General features: G+C 37.6%; 1 protein-coding gene and 1 pseudogene across 1 annotated transcript; both read right to left on the reverse strand.

Annotated features, from left to right (window-relative positions):
* Positions 1-7,192: 7,192 nt before the first annotated feature.
* On the reverse strand, positions 7,193-9,668 carry LOC116253956 (flavanone 3-dioxygenase-like). The gene is made up of 2 exons (XM_031628964.2): positions 8,797-9,668; positions 7,193-7,619 (listed from the first exon to the last, which is right to left on the reverse strand). The coding sequence occupies exons 1-2, from the start codon at positions 9,613-9,615 to the stop codon at positions 7,386-7,388; spliced, it is 1,053 nt and encodes a 350-aa protein (XP_031484824.1). The 5' UTR covers positions 9,616-9,668; the 3' UTR covers positions 7,193-7,385.
* Positions 9,669-17,655: 7,987 nt separating this feature from the next.
* LOC116263248 (naringenin,2-oxoglutarate 3-dioxygenase-like) lies at positions 17,656-19,191 on the reverse strand (annotated as a pseudogene).
* Positions 19,192-23,294: the final 4,103 nt, after the last annotated feature.

A 23,294-nucleotide genomic window follows, 5' to 3' on the forward strand; every position in this document is an offset into this window, starting at 1 on the left:
AGCTCCAAAATGATGAAATAATCTTTCTAAGAGGTCTTCTTGTTCTCCATTGAGGAATTTGAACTTAGATATGCATGCTCCTAAGGTTGGAGAAGAAAAAAAAGAGAAGAAGAGAGAAATGGAAAGAGGGGCAAATTTTCAAGTGAAGCAATATTAAAAATCCCTCAAGGGGTAGCCCATGCTTAAGAGTGAGGATCGTGGGGGTATTTATAGAGATTTTGGAGCCAAAATTCAAAATTTGAATTCAAGATTTAAATTCAACAGGGATGAACTTTAGAATTCTCAATTTGGATCTAAATTTGGATTTTGGATCTAATTCAGATTTAATATTTGGATTTTGGATTTGAATCTTGCATATAAGGCTGGGTTTTGAATTTGAATTTTGTATTTCAATTTGAACAATGGTTTAGAAATTCATTTTGGATCAAATAATCACAAATTTGTTTTGAGTTTAAAACTTAAATTCAAATAGCAAAAGAATAGTCTTTTTTGAAAAATTTGAGGTGATAACAAATAGTTACTTTTTTTTCAACATTCTCTCTCTCTCTCTCACACTCTCAACGACCCACTTCAATCAACCGATCGGTACACTGGCCAATGCAATTCTTTACCATGTATTCAAATTGCACAGCCTGTTCTATTCTACACATCAAGTGAGGGACTGCGACACCATATGATCAAGTTCACTTATGCTAATATTTATTCAAAGTACAACTTTGGTTAGGCTGAATAGAAAAGCTTTGAATAAATATTAGTTACCCAACCTGCCCCATGTATTGAGTCAGTGTGCATCTTGGTCCACTGATTCAATACATGGATGCAAAAATGTCCAAAATTGAATAAATATTAGTTACCCAACCTGCCCCATGTTTTGAGTCAGTGTGCATCTTGGTCCACTGATTCAATACATGGATGCCAAAATGTCCAAAACACCATGAAATTTTAAATGTGAAGCTCCTTACACAGAAAAAGATGAAAAGGTGAAAACATCAACTTTTTTCATAAGAACTCAAAGTCCTTCTTTTTTCAAACCACTGATCGAACACTCGAACACTGACCGTGTTCTAATGTACAATTTTCTATGAGGGGGGCCAAACTATGGTTTCAAAATTTTGATAAGGACTGAAGTATAATTTTTAAAATTTTTTATATAGGATACATGAAAATTTGTATGTAAATTAAAAAAAATTAAAAGGAGGGGTGGTGGGAGAGGGCAGGGCCCCTACGGGCCCCTTCTTGACTCCACCCCTACTAATGCATGTAGGCGGCAATCATATATTTAAATATATTGTTAGCCGCCACCATTGGTCATTCATACATTTGTACCCTTCAATCATTTAATTTACTTTCATATGTGGTGCCCCACAATGTAATTGAATCAGATCTTTAGAAGCACTGCCACTCAAGTCATAAATTTACATGTGACAAGCCGACATCCTTGAATTACTTGCCAGCACTAGCGTACCTTATGTTTATATGGATCTTAACTTTGTGATAATTCATATGGAATCAACGTTACATTGGTTATGATTTTTGTTTTATTTTGGAAGCTATTTAGAGTTGCATGTCTCATGACCAAAGGCAAGCTCGAGGAGTCCATGACTGGTTTCCAATGGTTCACTGTGTCTCGTTATGCTTACGGATGCCAAAATGTTTCATGCACGTAAAGTCAAGTATCTTGTATGGTCCGTAGAGGTGTTGGGTCTCGTATTCTTGAGCATGTATGAGTTGTGTCGCAGTCGCTCGCTTGATGTGTGTAATAGAACGAGCTGTGCAATTTGAATACATGATAAAGAATTGCGTTGGCCATTGTACCGGATCTGTAGATTCAAGTGGGTCCATGAGAGAGAGAGAGAGAATGTGGTGCATGTTGAGAAAAAGTAACTACTCTATGTTGTTTTCATTAGTTCATAGTAATATATATATATAGTAACTCATAGCCAAGAGTCACTGATCTCACTTGTAAAGGCCGTCCGATCCATGGTGATGGACCATTCAAGAGAAAAAGATTTGATAATTTATTATTACTCCACATCTTTTTCTCTTCATTTTTCTTTCAAACGATTAGACATTAATCATAAATAATATATATATATATAATTTTTGAACACATGGTACAACAAACATTAATATCGCTTGCAATTTGTACTTACATATTTGACAACAAAAGCCGTTTAATCCATCAAGATAAACAAGTGAGAGAAAAGTCAGGTGAAAAAGTCGATGAGTATTTTGGTGATGTAGCATTAATCGACTCTTTTTTTTTTTAATCTATCAGGATGGACGAAAGACCATCGAATAAGTGATTAATATTCTCCGGGGGAAAGTACTATTCCTGCGTCAATATGTTACAGTGACCCTGTCGGACAAATTAAACACATGGATAAAAAGATTCAATGATTTCAGTATCGATCGTAAGGGACCGTGTTAAATCTATTCAGACGATTTAATTGATAATTGGAAAACAGCATGAATTAATTTTGAAATGCCAACTTGAGAGTATGATAGAGAATACGAGGAAAATGATTGATTTAAACAATGCAGAGGCACGGGCCAGGCATTAGCGCATGCACTACAAAAGCCGATGCATGATTTATATATACAGACAAGAGCCGCAAGGGAAATGGTTGATCTCTTCTTTGGTCTGTGCCGCTAGTCCCACCCTCACAATTATTATTGTCCTTCCACCTTCCAACCAAAGCAATTACGATTTACTACCAAAAGAAAACTCGAAAATTAAACGAGCCAACTTGTTTTGTGATTTGTCTGATAATGGTAGTTGATTGAATGAAGCAAGCAACCATGACCAAGAAGATCAGTTCTGGTTGCGAAGAGATCGCCCGGCGTTCGTTTGCTCAGGAGGCTTCGCCGTTTAATTGGCGAACCATGTCGGCTCTGCTCGGAGGGAGCTCAGTGATGGGCAGGGCCGCAGATCTGTCGGTGGATAGTCTTGAGGATCTAAGTGGTTCACTTCGGACATTTTAGTTCTTCAAACTGCATTATAAGTCTTCAGGGGTGCAGACCGTCGACATTGAAACTCAGTAACAGAAGAACAGTAGAGAGTCTTCAGACCGTCCCCATTGAAACTCAGGACTGAAGAACAGTAGAGAGAGAGAGAGAGAGAATGGCTCCCAACTTAGAGCAGGCCAAAGCACTGAAGCCTTACCTTCCTTCACAAAGGAAGGAGTTGACCGTCCCCAGCGCCTTCATCCGCAAGGAATCCCCATCATCTCCTTTGACGGCATCCCCATCATCTCCTTTGACGACATAGACTCCGCCGACTCCGCCCGCCGCTCTGCCGTCTTCCGCAACATTGTGGATGCCCTGGAAAACTCGGGTATCTTCCAGGTGATCGACCACGGTGTGGACCCAATGCTGGTCTCCGCCATGGCTCACCTCTCCACTCGCTTCTTCCAGCTCCCTGTCGAGGAGAAGCTCCCGTTCGAGATGACCGCCGGCAAGCGCGGCGGTTATTTAGTCAGCAACACTTGTTCGGGGAGGAGATTGAGAACTGGCGTGAGTTCTTCACCTTCTTCACGTACCCGGTGGAGTCCCGTGACTCTACCATGTGGCCGGAGCAGCCGAAGGGGTGGCGGGAGGTGGTGGAACGCTACTGCGAAGCGAACATGAAGTTGGCATCGCGAATTCTGGAGGTTTTGTCGGAGAGCATGGGCTTGGAGAAGGGTGCCTTCAAGGAAGCTTGCCTGGAGATGGACCAAAAAGGTGCTGGTGAACTTCTACCCGAGGTGCCCGCAGCCGGAGCTGGTGCTCGGTCTCAGGCGTCACACCGACCCCGGCACCATCACCATCCTCCTTCAGGACCACGTCGGTGGCCTGCAGATCACCAGGGACAGCGGCCGGACTTGGCACACCGTCAAGCCCATCGACGGTGCCTTTGTCATCAACCTTGGAGAACATGCTCGCGTACGGAAACACTCTGACTCCATGCATCCTCACCAACTCAAAACCAACAAAGATGATCTTACGAACCTCAAAACTAGTTCTGAATCTCATTTTAGCATGCTTATTTAATGTTTACGACGGTTTTTTTCCCAAGTTTTTGAATGTAAATATCTATAACATAAGCAGATGGTAGGCGGCCAGCCACTGGCATGAGTCTCATATGGACTGCCCTTTGTTTTGCGGATGCATGCATGCTATGACTTGTGAGACAAAAAAAATGACATAACCTTATTGTGTAGTCTTTGTTTTTTTGCCGAACTCATATTTGCACAGTCATATTTGCATTGATTATATCTAGGGATTTAAATTGAAACACTCTCATCCGACCTCAAATATATGGTTTTGAACATGTAACATAGATTTTAAATCCATACTAATGAGATCCTCCGTTTAAACAAATTGAGATCTCTCCAGAATACACCTTTGTTAAAGGCTATCAGGTGCAACCTTAGGGTTCTAAGGGGGAGCAACTAAGTCACTCACAGTTTTCCAATACAACTGAACAGTGAGCCCACTAATGCGATTTAGAATTCCTGGCCACTGTTATGTTTCATGTGTTATTAAATAGTGGTAGATGTCATTTTAGAGTTTCTGACCGTAACAGAAAGTTCACATTAAGTGTTGAAGCAGTAGATCAGGGAAAGAGGGGGATTTCGGCCTCTCACTCAAGTGATGGGTTAAAAGTCCACTCATCATCAATTCTTGCTTGACATTATGACCATGTGTGGGTAGTTACCCACACATGCCCACATAAATTGCATATTCATGTATTAATAATTTATAATTTAGTTGCTTATATATTTTTTCCTTTAAAGATATAATTTAAATTTTGAAGTATTACTGCTCCTTAAACAGGAATTCCTATTTCTACCATTGCTTCAAATATGCTTTTTCTTGGTATATGAAGCCTTACAGCGATAATGAGGATTCCAATCTCGAAGCTTTTTTTTGTGAGCTACCCAGTTGCACGACACTCCTTATGGCTGAAGTTTTATTTCTTTTATATTTGGAGTCATAGTATGCATCAGCAATATACAATATATTTTTCCAGCCAAAATAAAGCATTTGACATACTTAATTTGGAAATATCATGGCAACTCAAAAGTTATTTGAACTGAAGACGTAGCTACAACATGCCTCCCAACCCAATCGGAGAGTAAAAGTACCAGAAAATGGTTTTTTTGGACAGCATCGGCATGTTCATGGGATCCATGGCAGATGATATATATATATATATATATATATATATATATATATATATATATATATATATATATATATATATATATATATATATATATATATAGAGAGAGAGAGAGAGAGAGAGAGAGAGAGAGAGAGCAAAAGAAACCATTAATTTAAAACTATATGCAACAAATAAGGCTATTTTTTGAAACGAAAAGATATTTAGAGAAAGCCAAGGGCATTCAATGACATGTTCAAGGGTATTCTGAAAATCTTGAATTAGAAATAATTGGTATTTGGAAAATGATCATAAAATCTCGATTCTTGGATTGAGAATGATCTGTGACTTCTGTTCTGATCTAAAAATGGCTCTAGCTCTCAGATTTGGGGCAGGATCTAGATCAAAAGCTTAAAATATCAAAAATTTGGATTTGGATCTTAAATTTTGATCTAAAATTCATATTTGGTTTTAAATCTTAGATTTAGATCTGGATTAAGGTATAAACCTGGAATTGGATCTAAATTTGGATCAAGATCAAGAATTTGGAAAACTGAATAAGGATATGGATTTAGACTTTGGATATTAGGTTTGGATCAGGCCTGAATTGATATGAAGGCACAAATTGGGATCAAATGAGTCAAGAATTGAGATTTGGGTTAGGGTCCAGATCTAAAGTTTTGATGTGGTTTGAATCTAGGGATATATTTTGGATCTGGGTCTGACCTTTGGATAAAGATTTGGCTATAGGACTGAGATTTGGATCTTAAGAATTGTTTTAGGCTTCTATTGAGTTTTTGAACTGGATCCTAGTTTGAGTTATAGAATAAGTCTAATTTGAGATTGGGCTTTGTGTCCATAGTCTGAAATAGTAGAGATTGGGCTTTGTGTCCATAGTCTGAAATAGATCCAACTAAGTCTCAAATATCATTGATAGTCAAATAAAAGAAGAAATTGACTAAAATTAAGAGAAATTAAAGTATTTGAAGCCGAAAATCCTTGAAGGTTGTTGTAAAGTTATCACAAAATCTTTGAGAAAGGCTAAATACAGAATCGTTGGAAAATTTAGAGTGATTACATGGTACCATGCCCTTTTATTTCCATGTTTAGGAAGGCATGAAAGGCTCCTTAACTGATTCTCCTCCACTACATAAATAGATGTAAACCTCAAGAAGATAAAAAAAACTTCCTCATTAAGTTTTTTTTATTGTCATTTTCTTGTAATTTATTTTGCTCAAGCATTTCTTTCTTTCTATCAAAATTATTTAAAGATACATCTAAATATATATGTGATTTTTATTAATTAATAATAAGACATTATCAGCTGAACTAGTAGTATTCCTCTTGCTCTTGTTTGAGTTCTCGAATCTATTCTTGAGTTTGAGCAAGGTTTCTCTATTCCAGTTCATGAGCAAGTGGCTCATTGACATTTCCAGTCCTTGCCCATGGTGCATCCTTCTTTTTGGCTTTTTGACATATTGCCCCAAGTTTTTTTGGGTAAGCAGGAGGATTAATTCCATTGCCTGAATGAGAGCCGAACTCCCCTCATTCTGTTTGCCCATAAGTCTGAAGCTATGTCGGTACCAAGTAGCGAGATCTTTACGTGATTCAAACTCTATATATGACCCACCTCCAAACAAAGTAGTTAAAAGCTCATATTGCACTATGTAATCCGCCACTAAACTATCCATTGGATGTTTATGATTTTTAATTCTTTTGAATTACATAGTTTTCTGAAAATCTTTGTTTTTAAACTGGATGATCTCAAATCTGATCGGGTGAGTAGAAAGATAAATCCCACCAACCAAAAGAGAAGCAAAGTCCACTTTTTTGCCCAGTCCCATAGAATCTAAAGTTGTGTGGATGTCAGGCATCCAGAACTCCATGTTCTTCAACTGGCATATAAAACTCATTCCCTTTACGGTGGAGGAACATAACTTTAGCACCACATACATGCCTAGGCCCGTCAAGGGGCTGATCTCAGATCCGGAGATCATTAAAACCGGCCGTAATCTTCTCATAGATGTCCCTATCAAGTGCAGTCGCTTCATTAACTACACGGGTCTTTATTTAAGCATTCGCGGATCAAAGAGGACACATAGGTAGTGGCGTGAAGATAAGCACGCATGTGTTGCCATATGTGCATGCATGCACACAACACACACAAAGTTATTGACTGAGGAAATTAAGCAAATGCCTAAGAAACTTCCCAACACACACAACCTCCACGCTCTTTGGTTCATGGCTTTTCCCTTTCCTTGGCAACTTCCACATCGCGCTGCATCTTCTTTGTGTACATCTCCTTGAAGGAGACTGGTTTCTCGATCAATGGCTTTTCGCCCTCCGCTAGCTTCAGTGGGTAGACAAGGGCATCATGTGCCGGGTACTGCAACGTGGCGATCGACAGACGGCTGGAATTCGAGTTCACCACCACTTGGTGCTCCACCGCAGCAAACCTCCCGTTGCTCAAGAACTAATATACCAAGAAGAAATATATGTGAAGCAATGGTAGGAATAAGAATTCCTGTTTAAGGAGCACTAATACTTTAAAATTTAAATTATATATTTAAAGGGCAAGCAATATATAAGCAACTAAATTATTATACCTTTAAAGGGCAAGCAATATATAAGCAACTAAATTGTAAGTTATTATTAATATATGAATACGCAATTTATGTGGGCATGTTTGGGCAACTACCCACACAAGCTCATAATGTCAAGCTAGAATTGATGATGAGTAACATAACCCACCACCACTTGAGTGAGAGGCCGAAATCCCCCTTTCCCCGATCTACTCCTTCAAGACTTATGTGCACTTTGAGTTACAGTCAGAAACTCAAAAATAACATATGCTACTATTTAATGACATGTGAAACATAACAGTGGCCATGAGAATTTTAAACCCAAATCATTTTTTTCATTAGTGGACTCATTGTTCAGTTACACTACGCCATATTATCTTTTCTTTGAAAAACAATGAGTGACTTAGTTGCTTCCCTTTAAAACCCTAAGGTCGCACTTGATTGCCTTAGAACAAAGATGTATTTTGGGATATCTCAATTTGTTTAAACTGAGGATATGAGGATCTCATTAGTATGGATTCAAAATCCATGCTACCTGGGACCGAAAGGGGGGGGGGGGGGGGGGGGTGCCTAGGTCATGGCTCACCCCACCAAATTAAAAAAAAAACATTGAAAAAATTGAAAATTTTTAGTTGCGCCATGCATTTTTTGGATTTGGGTTCAGTTTAGTCCCACCCGAAACCAAAGGTTGTAAATTTTGCCACCTTTTAAAAAAAATCATAGCTTTGCCCCCTGCAGATTGCATGCTAAAAACCATATATTTATGGTCGGATGTGAGTGATTTGATCCTAAGTTCATGGATCTAATAACCGAGACCTGTGTTCGGCTAGAAACAACCAAGTTATGTCATTTCTTTGTCCCACGAGTCATAGCATGCATGCATCCACAAAACAAAGGCCGGTGCACATGAGACTCATACCCGTGGCTGTCAAAATCTTGTAAAAAAAACCGCCATAATCCCTAAATAAGCATGCTAAGATGAGATTCAGGATTAGTTTTGAGGCTTGTAAGATCAGCTTGGTTGGTTTTGAGTTGGTGAGGATGCATGGAGTCTGGGTGTTTTCGTACGTGAGCATGATCTCCAAGGTTGATGACAAAGGCACCGTCGATGGGCTTGACGGTGAGCCAAGTCCGGCCACCGTCCCTGGTGATCTGCAGGCCGCCGACGTGGTCCTGATGGAGGATGGTGATGGTCCCGGGGTCGGTGTGACGCCTGAGACCGAGTGTCAGCTCGGGCTGTGGGCACCTCGGGTAGAAGTTCACCAGCACCTTTTGGTCCATCTGCAGGCAAGCTTCCTTGAAGGCGCCCTTCTCCAAGCCCATGCTCTCGGACAGAACCTCCAGAATTCGTGATGCCAACTTCATGTTCGCCTCGCAGTAGCGCTCCACCACCTCCTGCCACCCCTTCGGCTGCTCTGGCCACATGGCAAAGTCGCGGGACTCCACTGGGTACGAGAAGAAGGTGAAGAACTCGCGCCAGTTCTCAATCTCCTCCCCGAACAAGTGGCTGCTGACAGCATAACCGCCACGCTTGCCGGCGGTCATTTCGAACCGGAGCTTCTCCTCGGCAGGGAGCTGGAAGAAACGAGTGGAGAGGTCGGCCATCGCGGAGACCAGCGTTGGGTCCACACCGTGGTCGATCACCTGGAAGGTGCCCCAGGTTTCCAGGGCATCAACGATGTTGCGGAAGACGGCGGAGCGGCGGGCGGAGTCGGTGGAGTCGATGTCAACAAAGGAGACGATGGGGACGTTGTTGGAGAATGCATCGTGCGCGACCTTTGGCCTCTCCTCTTCGTTGCGGATGAAGGCGCTGGGCACAGTCACCTCCTTGCTCAGTGTAGGAAGGGAACGCTTCAGTGCTTTGGCCTGCTCTAAGTTGCCAGCCATCCTCTCTCTCTCTCTCTCTCTCTACTGTTCTTGATTGAGGCCTGTGTTTCAATGTCCACGGTCTGCACCCCTGAATACTTATAGTGTAGTCTGAATAAATAAAACGTCCAAAGTGGACCACTTAGATCCTTAAGACTATCCATCCACAGATCTGCTTTCTCTCAAGTTGGCACTTCAAAATTAATTCAAATTGCACATGTTCATAAGTGGAATCAGATGCAAATGCGAGGAACTTGTAATTTTTAAAAGTCTTATATTACATAATAAAGCACAGTTCCTTAGCAGCTTTAGAAGATAATATTTCTCATGCAAATCCAACACCATATTCGGTTTAATCTCGGCATTCCTGACCGATGTTAAAGGTTTGCATGTGTTTAATTTGTCCTGCAGGGTCAGTGTAACATATTGACGCAAGTACTTTCCTAGATATATTAATCACTTATTCGAATGGTCTTTCACCCGTCCTGATAGATTGAAAACAAAAACAATTAATACTATACAACCAAAATACCCATCGTCTTTTTCTTCTTGTTTTCCTCTCACTTGTTCATCGTGATGAATTAAATGGCTTTTGTTTTCAATTATGTAAGTACAAGCTTGCATTCGATATTAATCTTTGTTGAACCATGTGATCAAAAATTATATATATAAATATATATTACTATGAACCCCAGCCCCCCTGCCCTTCAATTTTTTTTTCTGTAAATTTACATATAAATTTTTATGGGTTAGATCACGGTAAGTGTTCAATCAGTGGTCGGCAAAACGATGGACTTTGAGTTCTTACGGAAGTAGAAAAAGGTGATTTTCTGTGTAAGGGGCTTCACATTTAAAATTTCATGGTATTTGAGACATTTTGGCATCCATGTATTGAATCAGTGGGCCAAGATAGACACTCATTCAATAAATGGGGCAGGTTGGGTAACGAATATTTATTCAAAGCTTTTACATTCAACCTAACCCAAGTACAGCTTTGTATAAATATTAGCATAAGTGAATTTCGTCATATGGTGTCGCAGTCGCTCCTTTGATGGGTAGAATAGAACAAACTGTGCAATTTGAAGAATTGCGTTGGCCAGTGTACCCGATCGGTAGATTGAAGTGGGTCGATGAGAGCGAGAGAGAGAGAGAGCGTTGAAAAAAATGTAACTATTTATATAAAGTGGATGTTGAGAAAAAATAACTAGTATATATTCTTCGTTCTTCATTTTATATATATATATATATATTATATGAGAGAGAGAACGTTGAAAAAAAAAGTAACTATTATACAGAGTGCAAGTTGAGAAAAAGTAACTACAATATATTTTTCGTTCTTCATTTTACATATATATACGAGTGTTCTCCCATTTTAAAGTGCCCTCTGTGTCAAACACTCATTGGATATCAGGGATAAACTTTTCCCCCTACAAAAATCAAAGCAAATGTTTAAAAGAAAACTTTCGCTTTTTTTAGATGCCATGCGCCCTTCGGCGTCCAAACTCTGAACAAGACAGATACAGTATCCTGATTTAACCTGGAACATGGCATTGCAACCAGAAATAACCTGTATAGTGGTGTGCAAGAAAGGCCCAAGGCTTTATCCACGATGAGTCAAGCCAGCTCGAGTTTGGCTCCTATACAAATATATTATTTGGTTTTCTAACAAAAAAAAGTCTTGGTTGTCTTCCTGCATAGGGCTGTCATCATGTCAATGGATCGTATATATGTAATCATTTGCATTTGTTTGGATATTTACATATTCGAATTGGAATTTGAATTCAAATTCAAATAAAAAAAGTCATATCCAAATTAGAATCTAAAATCCGATTCAATCTAAATCTGATTTTTATATTTATATCCGAATCTAAATCCGAATTTTGAATGGATTTTGCCCATTTTCAAAATTTAATATCATTAGATATATGATATTTGTCTAAAAATGAATCTGTATCTGAATCCAAATCCGATAGGATGTCATTTGTTAAATTCGAATTCAATTCGATTTCTTAATCAGATATTAGGTTTTTTTCCATATCCGATTTCACTTTTTTTTGTAACTACACGAGTCTTTTCTCAACATGCACTCTCTATAATAGTTACTTTTTTTTTTCGACGTTCTCTTTCTCATATAATATATATATATATAATATGAAGAAAGAAGAATATATACTAGTTATTTTTTCTCAACATCCACTCTATATAAATAGTTACTTTTTTTTCAACGCTCTCTCTCTCTCTCTCTCGCTCTCATCGACCCACTTCAATCTACCGATCGGGTACACTGGCCAATGCAATTCTTCAAATTGCACAGTTTGTTCTATTCTACCCATCAAGCGAGAGATTGAGACACCACATGACCAAATTCACTTATGCTAATATTTATTCAAAGCTGTACTTGGGGATCGGTTGAATGGAAAAGCTTTGAATAAATATTAGTTACCCAACCTGCCCCATGTATTGAGTCAGTGTGTATCTTTGCCCACTGATTCAATACATGGATGCCAAAATGTCTAAAATACCATGAAATTTTAAATGTGAAGCCCCTTACACGGACAAAGGTGAAAAAATCACCTTTTTCCATAAGAACTCAAAGTCCATCGTTTTGCCGACCATTGATTGAACATTGACTATGATCTAATCCATAAAAATTTATATGTAAATTTACACAAAAAAAATTGAAGGGGAGGGGGAAGGTAGTGATCTAATCTATAAAAATATATATGTAAATTTACAAAAAAATCTGTACTTAAATTTATAGTGTTATATAATGTTATATATCATTATATTATATTAAATTGTTACACAGTTTCATATTGTGTTATAATGTTATAGTGTTAAAGAATAATATAGTATGGTAGTGTTACAATGTTATAGTGTTATATAGAGTTATACAGTGATAACGTATTATATAGTGTCATATTTAACACTATTACATTATACATTATAACATTATAACACTATATATATCTATAACTTTATAACATTATAACACCATAACACTACATAACACTATAACATTATAACACAATATAACACCACAACAATATAACACGACATAATCCTATATAATACTACAACACTATATAATGCCATTTGATACAATAAAAGACTATAACACTATATAATGCATAACACTATATAACATTATGATACTATAACATTATATACCACTACATAATATTATAACACTATAACAATATCTACCACTCTAACACTACAACAATATATAACACTATGTATAATACTATATAACTATATCTAACACTGTAACACTATAACACTATATAATACTATGCTACACTATAAGAATATATAACACGATAATACTATATAACACTATCACACTATAATACTATAACATTCTAACATTATATAATACTATAACACTATATAACACTATAACACCATAACACAATAACATTGTATAACACTAGAATACCATAACACTATATAACATTATAACACAATATTACACAATATAATACTATAACACTTTACAACACCATATAATTATAACACTATGTGAAGCATAACACTATAACCCTATATAACACTATATAAGACTCTAACACTAAAATACAATATAATACTATATAACAATATAGCAATCAGACACTATAACACTATATAACTATGTATAAGACTATAACAATATACGATAGTATAACACTATATAACACAATAGCATTGTATAATAATACATAATACTATAACACTATAATTCTTTGACACTATATGACACTACATAACGCTATAACTCTATAAAACTATATAACACAATACGACAATATCACAATATATAACACTATAACTCTATATAACATCGTAACACCATATAAAACTATAACACTGCATAACACTAACATTATATAAAAAAACTATAGCACAATAACACTATAACAATATATAACACCACAACACTATATGACTCTAGAATGTTATATAACACTATAAGACTCTACAACACCATAACACTGTAACATTATATAGAAATTTATAACACTATAATACTATAAGAATACATAACACAATATAATAATATAACACTATAACACAATATAACATTATATAATACTATATAACTTTATATAACTTTTGATAACTCTAAATAATGCTATAATACTATATAACATTGTAACACTATAATGTTCTAACGCTATAACACTATAACACCATGTAACACTACATATTTTTTGCACTATTCTCAGATAAAATATTTATGTAGACCAATTCATAGTGTTATGTATAACTGTCCCTTGATACAAAAATTATATATATAAATATATATTACTATGAACCCCAGCCCCCCTGCCCTTCAATTTTTTTTTCTGTAAATTTACATATAAATTTTTATGGGTTAGATCACGGTAAGTGTTCAATCAGTGGTCGGCAAAACGATGGACTTTGAGTTCTTACGGTGCTGGTGAACTTCTACCCGAGGTGCCCACAGCCCGAGCTGACACTCGGTCTCAGGCGTCACACCGACCCCGGCACCATCACCATCCTCCATCAGGACCACGTCGGCGGCCTGCAGATCACCAGGGACGGTGGCCGGACTTGGCTCACCGTCAAGCCCATCGACGGTGCCTTTGTCATCAACCTTGGAGATCATGCTCACGTACGAAAACACCCAGACTCCATGCATCCTCACCAACTCAAGATATTGTTTACACGGAATAAACAATATCTAAGAATCCATGTACTGGTGTAGAAGTCTTGTTAAAGGGTAGACCCTTTTGACAAGCTTCACACACTTTATATTGCATAAAATCATCATAAGGCAAACCAAAAATATTCAAAATGTTCATAACAGTCTTTAAATAGGGATGACCAAAACGTCTATGCCAAGTGTCAACCGATTCCTTGACCCCAACATCTCTAGTGGTGAAGAAGACTTGCTTGTCCTTGTTCAAGGTCAATTTGTATAAACCATCTTCACTTTGACCTTGGAGCAGCACTTTCCTTGAAGTGAGATCCTTGACATAACAATAAGAGGGGTGAAATTCAAAGAAAACATTATTCTCCTTAGCAAATTTGTGTACTAACATGAGATTCTTAGAGATGTTAGGTACACAAAAAATATCACTCATGACAAATCTATCAAAAACAATAGAACCAATGTGGTTAATAGCCAACCTAATCCATCTCCAACAAGAATGCGATTATCGTTTTGATATTTTGAGTGTAGAAATAAGTTGTTCAAGTCGCTGGTCACATGATGCGATGCCCCAGTATTTGGATACTAGTTTTGACCATTGGTGGAACTCTGATGAGGGGCCACATGATATGCTTTTGGTGCCAAAGGAGGATTATTTTGAGCATAAGAGACAAGTTGGTAGCAGGAGCGCAGAATGACTAGGTTTTTCACAAATTTGGCAAGTAATACGAGGTCGATTACTTTGAAATTGGCCTCCACGACTTCTAAAATTGTCACCACGGTTTCCTCTTCCACCATGATAAAGTGATCCTCCACAATTTTGATTGTGAGAAAAAAAACTAGTCTTGTTTGTCAAATTAAGAGAAGCATTCAGCTGATCAGTTTCATCACCAATACTCTCTATTATATTGCGTTCTTGAGTCAAGAGTAGACCATGAAGCTCTTCCAACGTCACTGGTGTAGATCGGGTCTCCATTGAGACCCTAAAAGCATGATACTCATTTGGCACTCCTTTCAATAAATGCATGATAAGATCATCTTCATTAATAGGTTTAGAGGCAGTAGTTAATTGATGCGCAATAAATTTTGCATGCTGAAAATGCTCATCTATTGCCTTAAATAGCCAGGACATGTGGATTCGTTGGCGGGATTTGTCGAAGAACTCTGACACGGTGAAGGTAGAATTGTCGAGACACACCCGACTCATCGGGGAATGAAGAACACGGCAGAATATTCTGTCGGGTTTCACAGGAATCCCTCTTTCGCACCGGAAAAAGCAGAAAAATTGTCGGCGGACTTCAAAAATCGATTTTCCCTCATTTCTCAACGGTTTCATACGAGTAAGGGCTCAAAATGTTTGGAATTTCGTCAGCTGTCTCCTCAAATAATCAAAAACATGTTTTGGTCTCAAGGTCAGATGGATTTAACACCAAAAGTAGTCGGACTCCGCCAGATATAAAAAAAACACGTCCGAGAGAAGAATATGTGAAAATTAGCTATGGAATGATTCACCAAAGATCAATATCTAGAGCAGACACCATGGAGTTCTGATACCATGTGAAAAAGAGATATGAACAAGAATGAACAAGAAATTTTAACGAGGTTCGGTGTTGAAATCACTTACGTCCTCAAAGTCTCTCTACTCTCTTTTCAACATGTAACGAGAGATAGAGGTTCCATTATTTAAAAAATACAAAACACAATCTTCGACTTCTGAAATCATGGAGTTGATATACAACTTGTTTTCTTCAAAATATCATTTCCTATTTTATCTCTTTCCGTAGATAAAGAGATTTGGACGTGGACCTCTTCTTTTCCTGACTTTTTGGCAACTGATTCCACTGTATCATCTTTTGATTTTCTGGCAATAGATTTATCAGATTTGTTTAACTTATGTGTATGATCATCCTTTGCCGCATGATTTGGTTCTCTAACATTGAGAAGTCTAATCATAATGACATGTTAATTTCGATCATCAATGAAAAACCTTAGAACAGCTCATGCTCATTATCTATGGAGTTTCGTGTCTTTAGCGAGGTCCCGTCTCATTTCTCTGCAGTCAAAATTCCTATTAGAATCTTGCATCACTTGCCTTCCTAGGTCTTCCATTGATGAAAAACTTCACACAAAAAGAAAGATGCCCTTCAATAAAAGAAAAAATGACCCTCTCATGTTAAAGCTTACATGAGGCGGCAAGAAGATCGTTTTTTTGTGTAGATTGAACTCCGATTAGCACTTTCATGAAATCACATAAGAGCCGTTTGGCAAAGAGAACAGTAACAAAACTGTTTCATGATTTTGTCTTAAAAGTTGCAGCAAATTCATTGTACACTATGTTTCAGTGTTTGGAGTATATTTATGGAACAATTTAGTTTCTACTATTCTCAAGTCAGTGTTGTAAAAATTGGTTCTTGAAACAAATTGTGAATCTAATAATTCTGTGAATTGGCCAACTCATGTGAATCGATCAGTCATGAATAATGAACATCATTGAAAAATCATTTCAAAAAAAAGAAAAGAAAGAAAAGTAAGTAAAAACATGCACAACAAGAAATTTCTTAAAACACTCAACAAAGTAGTTAAAAGCTCACATTGCACTTTGTAACCCGCCACTGAAATTGAATCAACTGACCCAGGCTGATTCTTATGAACAACCATTTCTTATATTAGTTAAGAAGGAAAAGTCACCACAAAAATTTGGCAGGCCATTATTAGTCTCACCATATGGAACTCACTTTCCCACCGTTGTACCTGCTTAAAGATAAAGACACTTGCAAATGGATCACATGCTATGTGGCTTTCACTTTTAATACTTTCTTCCCAAAGGTATTTACCCAACGAATTGAAGCAAACTTTCCAAAAGTAGTTGAATAATTTTTTTTCCTTGTTTAGACAAGACCCAACAAAACCAAAACTGTTGATTTTGAAATTTGTGTAGATCTGAACTATGTGTTGGATGTTTATGATTTTTTAATTCTTTTGAATTACACAGTTTCCTGAAAATTTTTGTGTTTAAACTGGACGATCTGATCGGGTAAGTACAACCAAGCGAGAAGCAAAGTCCACTTTTTTGCCCTGTCCGATAGAGTCTAAAGTTGTGTCGATGTCAGGCATCGAGATCTCCATGTTCTTCAACTTGCATATAAAATTCATTCGCTTTACAGTCCAAGGAACATAGCCCTAGCACAAAATAAGCGCATAGGCCCATCAAGGTATGATATCAGATCTGGAGATCAATAAAACGGGCTAAAATTTCCTCATGTCACTATGAAGTGCAATCATTTAATTAACTACACGAGTCGTTATTTAAGCATTCGTGGATCAAAGAGGACACATACATAGTGACGTGAAGATAAGCACGCATGTGTTGCCACATGGGCGTGCATAACACAAACACAAAGTCAATGACTGAGGAAACTAAGCAAATGCCTAAGAAACTTCCCAACACGTACAACCTCCATGCTCTTTGGTTCATAGCTTTTGGCAACGTCCACATCGTGCTGCATCTTCTTCGTCTACATTTTCTTGAAGGGAACTGGTTTCACAATCAATGGCTTCTCATCGTCCGCTACCTTCAGTGGGTAGACAAGGGCATCCTGTGCCGGGACTGCAACGTGGCGATCTACAGACGGCTGGAATTAGAGTTCACCACCACTTGGTGCTCCACCGCAGCAAACCTCCCGTTGCTCAAGCACTAATATATCAAGAAGAAATATATGTGAAGCAATGGTAGAAATAGAAATTCCAGTTTAAGGAGCACTAGGACTTTAAAATATAAATTATATCTTTAGAGGGCAAGCAATATATAAGCATCTAATTATAAGTTACTAACCTATGAATATGCAATTTATGTGGGCATGTGTGGGCAACTACCCACACAAGCTAATAATGTCAAGCTAGAATTGATGATGAGTGGACATAACCCACCACTTGAGTGAGAGTGAGAAATCCCCCTCTTTCCCCGATCTAATGCTTCGAGACTTATGTGAACTTTGAGTTACAGTTAGAAACTCGAAAATAACATGTGCCACTATTTAGTAACACGTGAAACATAACTGTGGCCATAACAGTGGCCATGAAAAAAACAGATGCATGGAGTCAGAGTGTTTCCATACGCGAGCATGTTCTCCAAGGTTGATGACAAAGGCACCGTCGATGGGCTTGACGGTGAACCAAGTCCGGCCACCGTCCCTGGTGATCTGCAGGCCGCCGACGTGGTCCTGATGGAGGATGGTGATGGTGCCAGGGTCGGTGTGAGCCTGAGACCGAGCACCAGCTCTGGCTGCGGGCACCTCGGGTAGAAGTTCACCAGCACCTTTTGGTCCATCTGCAGGCAAGCTTCTTTGAAGGCACCCTTCTCCAAGCCCATGCTCTCCGACAAAACCTCCAGAATTCGGGACGCCAACTTCATATTCGCCTCACAATAGCGCTCCACCAGCTCCGGCCACCCCTTCGGCTGCTCCGGCCACATGGCAGAGTCTCGGGACTCCACCGGGTACGAATAGAAGACGAAGAACTCACGCCAGTTCTCAAATCTTCGCTTCACCAAACAAGTGGTTGCTGACTCCATAACCGCCGTTCTTGCTGGCGGTCATCTCGAACCGGAGCTTCTCCTCGACAGGGAGCTGGAAGAAGCGAGTGGAGAGGTCAGCCATGGCAGAGACCAGCGTTGGGTCTACGCCATGGTCGATCAGCTGGATGATGCCCCAGTTTTCCAGGGCATCCACGATGTTGCGGAAGACGGCGGAGCGGCGGGCGGAGTCAGCGGAGTCGATGTCAGCAAAGGATACGATGGGGATGTCGTTGGAGAATGCATCGTGTCCGACCTTTGGCCGCTTCGCTTCGTTGCGGATGAAGGCGCTGGGGACAGTCAACTCCTTGCTCAGTGAAAGAAGGAAAGGCTTCAGTGCTTTGGCCTGCTCTAAGTTGGGAGCCATCCTCTGTCTCTCTACTGTCCTTGAGTGCTGAGTTTGAATGGCGACGGTCTGCAAGCATAAGACTCTCTTCTGTTCTTCAGTTACTGAGTTTCTATGTCGACGGTCAGCACCCCTGAAATTTATAGTGCAGTTTGAATAACTAAAACGTCCGAAGTGAACCACTTAGATCCTTAAGACAATCCACCGACAGATCTGCTTACTCTCAAGTTTACACTTCAAAATTAATTCAAACTGTTTTCCAATGATCAAATTGAATCTTCTGGCCAGAATTATTAATATTCTTCGTTTAGCCTTTAACGCAGTACTATAAATTATGCACGCCTACTAAGTGCTTGCTGGCCCTGAATATTATATAATAAATGTCAAGAACTCTGTAATTAGTTAATGAACATAAAGTAAACCTCTACGCAAATATGCTCGACTCGGATACAAAGAAATTATCGAGACGATGGCAAGATAATGTTCATAAAGAAGTTGAAATACTGCACGGATGTGGTGTGGAAATTTATCAAGCACATATATATTTTGAGTTATGCAAGAAATCAGAGGTAAGGATTGGGCGAAGAAATCAAAGCTGGTATAAGGCTATTTTCTATTTTTCAATAAAAACACTTAAAAATATTTTAAAAATTTTAACTATTTCAATTTTAATATCAGTTTGGTAACTAAGTGGACGAGACCACGGAGAAAGCTGATGACATAAATCGGTAGGGTTTTGCAGTAAAGGGCGTGGACAAAAAGCCTGTAAACAATGAGGAAGCCTGTAAATAAACGGAATTGAATGTTGGTTGAAACTGCAGCTCCTCTTTTCTATCTGATCACGCCCGAAAGCATTTATCAAATGGCAATGCCCCTCTCTTCATTATTGTCTTTGAAAACAAAAAGCACAGTAAGCAGTAGACAGAACACCTCTCTCTCTCTCTCTCTCTCTCTCTCTCTTTCTCTTTCTCTCATACAAAAATGTCGATATTTTTATTTTCCTCGAGAAGATAATCTGCTGTTCTAATCTTTAACATCTGTCTGGAATGCGAGATTAAACCGAACACGGTGTTGGATTTGCATGGGAAACGTTATCTTCTAAAGCTGCTAAGGAACTGTGCTTTATTATGTAATTGTAATCTAAGACTTTAAAAATTAAAAGTTCTTCGGTTTTGGATCAGATAAGATCGAGTTGTATGCACAGGATATGCACACTAAAAAAAAAGGGGGGGGGGGGGGGGGGGGAGGTTGGGACATTTTAGATTTTTTTTATAAACAAATATATATTTTAGATTTTTAACTTTTTTGCAACTCCTTCTTTGTCCTTCTAAAAATCTCAATTTTTTACTTTAACAAGAGCATTTTGGTCATTGGATATTCACACGGTCCCTTACGATCGATATAGAAATCAATGAATCTTTTTATGCATGTGTTTAATTTGTCCCGCAGCCTCAGTGTAACATATTGACACAGGAATAGTACTTTCCTGGATAATATTTATCACTTACTCGAATGGTATTCCACCCATCCCGATAGATTAAAAAAAAGTCAATTAACATTATATAATCAAAATATCCATAGCCTTTTTCTTCTTGCTTTTCTCTCATTTGTTCTTCGTTTTTCTCTCACTTGTTCATCCTAATGGATTGAACAGCTTTTGTTTTCAAATATGTAAGTACAAATCGCATTTGATATTAATCTTTGTCGAACCATGTGTTCAAAAATTATATATATATGTATATATACTTAACTTATTTATGATTACTGTCCAATTGTTTGAAAGAAAAATGATGAAAAAAAAAGGTGTGGAGTAACAATAGATTATGAAAGTACACATTTTTCTCTTAAGGGTCTGTCACCATGGACCAAACGTTCTTTACAAGTGAGATGAATGACTCTTGGCTATCAGTCATCACTCACTCATATGTATATAAAATGAAGAACGGAAAATATATAGTAGTTGCTTTTTCTCAACATCCACTCTATATAATAGTTACTTTTTTTCAACGTTCTCTCTCTCTCATATATATATATATATATATTAAAGAACGAAGAATATATAGTAATCTCAACAACATTCACTCTATATAATAGTCACTTTTTTACTCTTGGCTATGAGTCATCATCCACTTATATATATATATATATATATATATATATATATATAACGAAAAATATATGGCAGTTACTTTTTCTCAACATGCACTACTCTGTATAATAGTTACTTTTTTATTCAACGTTCTCTCTCTCTCTCATATATATATAATATATATATAACCAAGAACGAAGAATATATAGTAGTTACTTTTTCCCAACATCCACTGTATATAATAGTTACTTTTTTTTCAACGCTTTCTCTCTCTCTCTCTCTCTCTCTCTCTCTCTCTCTCTCTCTCTCATCGACCCACTTCAATCTACCGATCGGGTACACTGGCCAACGCAATTCTTCAAATTGCACAGCTTGTTCTATTCTACCCATCAAAGGAGCGACTGCGACGCCATATGATGAAATTCACTTATGCTAATATTTATACAAAGCTGTAGTTGGGTTAGGTTGAATGGAAAAGCTTTGAATAAATCTTAGTTACCCAACCTGCCCCATTTATTGAATGAGTGTGTATCTTGGCCCACTGATTCAATACATGGATGCCAAAATGTCTCAAATACCATGAAATTTTAAATGTGAAGCCCCTTACACAGACAAAGATGAAAAAGGTGAAAAAATCAGAAAAAATCACCTTGTTCCATTTCCGTAAGAACTCAAAGTTCATCGTTTTGCCGACCACTGATTGAACACTGACCGTGATCTAATCCATAAAAATTTATATGTAAATTTACAGAAAAGAAAAATGAAGGGCAGGGGGGTTGGGGGTCATAGTAATATATATTTATATATATAAATTTTTGAACATATGGTTCAACAAAGATTAATATCAAATGCAAATTTGTACTTACATAATTGAAAACAGAAGCCATTTAATCCATCAAGATGAACAAGTGAGAGGACAGCAAGAAGAAAAAGACGATGGTATTTTGTTTATATAATATTAATTGTTTTTGTTTTTAATCTATCAGGATGGATTAAAGACCATTCGAATAAGTGATTAATATTATATACGAAAGTACTATTCCTGCGTCAATATGTTACACTGACCCTGCAGGACAAGTTAAACACATGCATATAAAGATTCAATGATTTCAGTATCGATCGAATATGCAATGACCAAAATGCTCTTGGCAAAATAAAAAAATTGAGATTTTTCTGAGGATAAAAAAGGAGTTGCAACTTATTTTTTTGATTTTTCGGATATGCATATTTTCGGATTTTTAACATTTTTCGGATTTTTTGGATATGCATATTTTTTCTAACAAACCATAAAAATAAACTAAATGAATGAAATATACAAGACAACAACACAATAAAACAAAATAAGAAGGGAAAGTGAGAGAGTGGATATACGGAGTGGCAGAGTCACCTAGCAGCAAACAAAAGATGGAGCTAGGGATGTCAACGGATCATCTTCGAATCGGATATACTCTTAATCATATCCGATTTTTCGGATATGCATATTTTCGGATTCGGATGAAAAAAAATCTATATAATATCTGAATCCGATTTTTAAAACCATATCCGATTCCAATCCCAATCCGACTTTTAAATCAAAGTCTGATTCCAAATCTGACTCCGAATCCACATCCGACTTTAGAACCAAATCCGATTCCTGTCCGAAACCAGCATTCAAATCGAAATCCGATTCCAACTTTTACATTCAAAATCTGATTAAAATCTGAATCTGATTCTTTAATTCAACATCCGATTTCAATCAAAATCCAAATTTTATATTTAAAGATCCCATTTTGATCTAAAGAATTTCAAATTTGACATGCAAAACTGACTTGTCATTTGCTCCACTGAAAAATGGCTAGCGAGATAATCCAAGCCTCCAAGGACGTTAGTTACCAATGTTTTTTTTTTTTTTTTTTTTTAAAAAAATGCCCAAAGGGCGAGCCACCCCATAGACTGCCTAATAAGTTTCCATTAAATATCTTGGCATCTGCAAAAAACTATATAGTCTAAGCCTTCAAAGCCTCAATTCTTGTACTTCATAATCACAAAATTTACT

Source organism: Nymphaea colorata, chromosome 1, assembly GCF_008831285.2.
Source record: "Nymphaea colorata isolate Beijing-Zhang1983 chromosome 1, ASM883128v2, whole genome shotgun sequence".
NCBI lineage: Eukaryota > Viridiplantae > Streptophyta > Magnoliopsida > Nymphaeales > Nymphaeaceae > Nymphaea > Nymphaea colorata.